At 44.2% G+C, this 5,816-nt stretch overlaps 1 protein-coding gene across 1 annotated transcript in view; it reads left to right on the forward strand.

Moving 5' to 3' along the window:
- The window catches only part of IRX2 (iroquois homeobox 2), a 2,585-nt gene extending 745 nt beyond the window's left edge, over positions 1-1,840 (forward strand). The window contains exons 2-3 of the mRNA XM_025205393.1: positions 407-544; positions 1,144-1,840. Coding sequence (XP_025061178.1) covers positions 407-513 — 107 coding nt within the window. The 3' untranslated portion in view covers positions 514-544; positions 1,144-1,840. The remainder of the gene's footprint in view (positions 1-406; positions 545-1,143) is intronic.
- Positions 1,841-5,816: the final 3,976 nt, after the last annotated feature.

Here is a 5,816-nt window from a genome sequence, read left to right on the forward strand (position 1 = left end):
CCCGGCCGTGCCCCCCGCCCCCCCCCCCTCCGCCCCGCACAGCTCTGCCTACTCCCCCTCCTCCCTCCTGGGAAGGCATATTTATTACACTTCGCCTTTTTATAGCAATTACACAAACTATGGGAACTTCAACGCTCTCCAGAGCCAGGGGATCCTGCGATACAACTCCGCCGCGGTGGCTTCCAACGACGGACTAAGCCAGACTGTGCTAAACACCAGCTCTGTCCACAAGCAGAGCACTGACTCTTTGAAAACCATCACTAACCAGCTCGAGCAGCATTACAGGCCCTCTAGTTACGAGCCCAAGAAAGGTAGGTGCCTGCTTGCTCTTTTTTTTAAAATTTTTTTTCACCTCCCGCCCTACCCTTCCCCTCCCCTCTCCCCCCTTTTCCTTTTTTTCCTAAAGGCAAAATCACTCCTGTAGGCGAGTTTAGCTGCGCTGTGCTTGTTTGGACGATCAATAGCAGCACCTCCAAGGACAGACAACTCTGCCGGCGGTCCTCACAGCGATGAGCCCAATATTGAAGCTGGACAGGAATAAAATGTGGGCTTTCAAAAACTATTTAACCCCCAAGCCGATATTTGCATGCAGTAAGGAGGACAGGAGATGTATTGAAGGAGGGTTTTTTTTTTTAAAAAAAAAGAGAGATCTAATGGATTACACAGATGTAGCCGAAAAAAAAAAAGAAAAAAAAAACCAACAACCCCCAAACCCCAGCCTCGATAAATTCAACTAATGTATGTATATTATTTTAAACCCTGTTTATCTTTCCATTTGGACTGCTGGGTTTAGTGAAATAGGACGTGCTTTCTTTCCTTTTGATTTTAAGGAGTTACATCCTTTCCCACAGTGAAGGAATAGGTTTCCAAATGAAGTGTAAAACCTTAAACTCTACTTTATTGTTATTACTACTATTTTCAGAAGGGTTTAAAATTAGGACAGTAAATTAATAAAATTGTCTGGTGCTGGAAGTGACTCAGGAGCTCAGTCACCACCATTATCCAATTCGGAAAGGGAAAGGCAGAGGTTTTCAAATGGCGCAGCTCTGAATTTTGTGTAAGTGAGAGCTGGGACGCACCCAGAGTGTATAATCTAGTTAGCTAGCTGTGTCCTGTGACTAACTGACGGTTCTATTTTGACAGATCCCACTGAAGTCTGCACAGTAGGAGCACAACCATACCTATAGAAGTGCAATCACACAGCAATGCAAGTAAGTGAGAACATTTTCTATTACACTGATCATTTGGCATCAAGTCCAAGACATATTGCACAGCTGTAAACTTGCTTAACATTAATTTCTTGCTTCATTACATAAGAGTCTGATTACATAGTAATATGCTCTTTTCTGGTCTTTTTTTTTAAACCCCCCTGATTATGGCTTTTCTTTCCTGAGTCTGTGCTCTTTTGTAGGCCAGTGTAGAGGATTCCTATCGCTTTTATGTGCCCGGTTTGTTAAAACAATACATTACCGACGATTTAAATTTCATGGAGATAGCTTTCAATCTATTTCTTTCTCAATAAATCACTCTTTCAAACAGTAAGGTGGCTGTGTGAAGATAATATCGTCAAAATGGTACATTATGGACCGAGTTTCACACGGTGATTACAAATTTTAAACAAACAAGGACAATGCTAATTTCCAGCGTGCATTTCCAGCTGGGCATGAATTGTCTTTTGCCCAGTAACAACGCCCCTCCTCCTCCCACCCCCTTTCTCTGTTTAAGGTTAAACAAAATGTTGTCGATCTTTTAAAAGTAGTATTTTTTTCCGAGAAGAAAATAGAAGAGTAAGCATTTTAGTTCACCTCCTTTTTTTTCCTTTTTCTTTAAAAAAAAAAAAAAAAAGAAAGAAGATATTAGTGTATAACTGAAGGATTTTAGATGATCTGGTTTTTTCCTTGGTCCACAGGTAGGTGTCACAATTGCTTTGAAAAAAGTCAGCAAGCCATCATCTCTCCCCAAGCTAATATATATAATAAATCTTTAAATCCGATCACATCTTGTGCCACTGTATAAAAGAAGACCACAGAGCACTATTAAATCTACAGACTCTAATTATTCAAAGAGAATTTTGTTGGACATATGTGAGTTTGCTGGTATAGTATAGTTTCCAAAATGTATGTGTGACTTTTGAAAACAGATCTGTTTTTCTCAGGATATCTTGAATTGATCACTTCATTGCCACGGTATATATTCTATAGGTGTGATAGGATTTATTGTAAAATTTATTTGTAAAAGATGTATACAGTAGAGATAATAAAGATGTGATTGGAGAACTTGAGTACTTACAAAGTGGAAACAAATTTGATATTTATTTTTGTAATGATATAAAAGCTTCTAGTAATTTATGCAAGTTGTATTGCAATGGAATCCGAACTTTTTGTAAATAAATTTTGCTTGGTTTTTATTTGAAACGTTGATGGTTATACAATCTTTGGTTGTTTAACGAGAATTCTTTACTAATTTATATCTTTAATTGTAAATAAAAACAGACTAGTCTGCAACAGCACGGTGTTTTTCATTTATTTCCCCCTAAAATAGTAATATATGATTTAGAAAAATCATAACATGTACCAAGTTGTAATTTCACTGAATATTTTTAATGTAAACGAAATGAGCAATTTAAATAACCTGCAAAGATAGACTTTGCATAAGTAAAACCCTACAGAGTTGTTCTGTTGCATTAGTACTAGTACACACATGCATGTGTGTACATGTATGTGTGGTTGTGCATGTGCATATGTGGATCCATGAGCATTTCTTACATGCTGGGGCCATTCATCCTTTTTTTTTTTTTTTTTTGGTGCTAGCATTCTTCGGTGCTCTTATTTCTCTTTTCTAGAAAAAAAAATATCAGCATATCCCATCTTAATTTTCTGTATGTCAAGCAATCATTTGTTTCTAAGTATGTCCAACAATGCTGTGGGAGAGGGGGAGACCCAGACCCCGAAACACCCCAGCCCTTAATTTTTATGCTTTTTTTCCTCCCCTGAGTCGCTTAAACCCTATGTATAATTTGCTAGTTGCTTAAGAGATCCACCTCGATTAGGCTTGTAAAAACAGCTAACCCATCATTTTCATTTTCTGTAAAATAATGAGAATCCTCATATAATATAATTTTAGAAAAGAACCGAACAATCATTTATTTTCCCCAAAAGATAAATTGAGTGAATATAACTTACGGTTATAAAACAAGAATAATAGCTTCTTAGATTGCCCTTTAATCAATCATACACTTATTTTTCAAGAGGCTCATCTATTTTATTCCATGATTAATAATGTTCCAGCGTGAGAGCATTATTAGATCCCAGCAGGGGAGATCCTGGATGCTTTTAGCTGCTTTGGAATGGTCAGTTGGGGTTCATTATGGGCTGATATTGAACAATTTATAAAATCTTGTCTAAACATCTGCCAGCTCAGATAGGCCGATGTGTCTGAAGATGGGAAATTGCTGGACCAGTTGATATTGACAAACGGATCTCTCTCCAGTGGCTTTTTGTTCAGTGAAAATTAGTGGCCTCTTGCTCAGGTCTTGTTAGAAAGGGCATTTGAAAGTGATCTTAGATACTTCAGGCATCAGCCTAGGGAATGTTAACTGGATAAAGAGCCGTTCTCATCTGGAGTCGGGAAAATCTGGAGCGATTGTAAGGAAGGGGAAGGGGGCTCTTGTTTCTGAAGGGAGGGGGAAAACTGTTTGCATTTTGTAACCGCATAAGGGTGTCAAACTCATTCGGAAAAGTATGTCAGGGTGTCTTTCCACGGACAAGACGGAAATTATAATTCTGGGAAACTGTAGTGCGCATAGTGCACGTAGCGCATAGTGCACGTAGCCTGAGCATCTCTGCAGCGGGGGCCTGCTGCCTTCGTTTCGGCTATGACAGGGCACGACTCTCAGTGGTTTTTTACCTCCTGGTTTAGCACAGGAGGAATACGCAACTCTTTGTCAGTATGCAACACGCAGCACAATTAGATCAAAGGAGCAGAGGTCGTCGGAAGAAGGTCTTGCAGTTAGACAAAGGTATAATGTAGATGCAGATGTTTGAACGCGATCGCCCTCAGCCCGCTTTTACCGGGGCAGTGGGGAAGATTACAGACATTAACTTGATTATTATTATTTTCCGAGGAGGCATTTGAAAGAAAGCCTCTTTTCCCATCTCGGAGTTAATACTCGTCTTTCCCACCCTCCTGCCCCGCTCCCCGTTCCAGGTTCTCGGTGGGACACGAAGTGCACATTTCAGTCGGTAAAAAACCAAAAGCTGTGGCAGAGATTTTTTTTAAAAAGCTAACGATATTCCTTTGATGTTTCTACGCCCAAAGAATTAAAAAAGATTTCCATAATTTACCCAGCCCTGCCTGCATGTAGACCTGGATTTCTTTCCCGGAGGAGGAGCGGAAAGTCTGGGGGAACTCGCTTTAAGTGCTCGCCCTGTGTGTGTGTGTGTGTGTAAGGTCCAGGGCTTCTCTCCTCCTCGGGAGGGACTCGCCCGCGCTCGGGGACAGGGGTGGACTGCGCCCAAAGGATTTGGCAAATTAACTTAATTTGTTCAGGGCATTAAGGAGCAAAGATTTCCTTCCCCATCTCCTGTGGGGCTTAAGTCAGGCTGAAGAGCGTGGCTACGGATGGCAGCCCGATCCGGGGAGGAAAGAAGAGGAGCGGGGTGGGTGAAAATAAGGCTTCAGCCACAGCTTGGTTCGCTAACCGGCCACGGGGGAGTCAGATCTCACGCTCCGCTCTTTATTTTCTCCAGCCCACCCCCCCCTTCCTCCTTGTGGCGGGCGCTTGTTTCGGCGCTGCCCGGACAGACGGTCCCTCTCCTGGGCTCGGGGCAGCTCGGACCCCCGGGGAGGCTCCGATCCTGCCCGCCGGGCCCTGCTCCCTGCCAGCGCCGGCGCTTGTTCTCGCATTGTGTTGGGGGGAGCGGCTCCCACCTGCCTCGGGAGTCTGGGCAGGGCTCTGGGGACAAGTTCACGGCTGGAGGGGCAGGGGGGCGGGGGTCGCGCCTTGTTGGAGCCCCCGGCTTGTCTGCCTCGGGCTGGCAGGGAGCGAAAGGGAAGGTCGTGGGGGGGGCTCTACACAGCAGCAGCGCTTATGTATCTGTGTATGAATGTGTGTGTATGCATACGTATGGATGTGTGTGTATGCCTGTATGAATATGTGTATGCATACGTATGGATGTGTGTGTATGCCTGTATGAATGTGTGTGTATGCATATGTATGCGTGTGTATGAATGTGTGTGTATCTAGACGTGTGCAAGGATGCAGGTGTGTGTGCCTGGATGAATGTGCGTATGAATGCGTGTATATGCAGATGTATGCGTGTATGTCTATGAATGTGTGTGTATACCTATGTATGCTATTCATGGGCATGTGTCTATATGAATGTGTACATGCATGTATGCCTATGCCTATGTATATGTATAAGTGTGTGTCTGTATGAATGTGTGTTTGCACGTGTGTGTGTGTGTGTGTGTGTGTGTGTGTGAGGGAGGGGGGGAGGGTATTGTAGTAGAGGGCAATGGTGAGGACTGCAAAGGATCAGCCAGCTAGGTGCCCCTGGCACAGCCGCCCCGGGGCCAGGCACCCCGTGCCCACCCCGCACCTTCCCCAGAGGGGTCAGGCCGCCTCCTCCCCGAGCCCCCTGAGCTGACCAGGGGGTGGGGGGGATCAGGTCCGGAGTCTGGCAGAGCAAGGCCCGTTTAATTGCAACCAGGCGCGCCCAAGGGAGAAGGGAGAGCGCCCAGCTGCGCCCTGCTCTGAAACTTTTTCCTTCCGTCACATTGTGCAGCCCACAGTCACGTTAGTTCATCCCCCCCCC

The sequence above is a fragment of the Alligator sinensis genome, unplaced genomic scaffold (assembly GCF_000455745.1).
Source record: "Alligator sinensis unplaced genomic scaffold, ASM45574v1 scaffold126_1, whole genome shotgun sequence".
In the NCBI taxonomy this organism is placed as follows: Eukaryota; Metazoa; Chordata; order Crocodylia; family Alligatoridae; genus Alligator; species Alligator sinensis.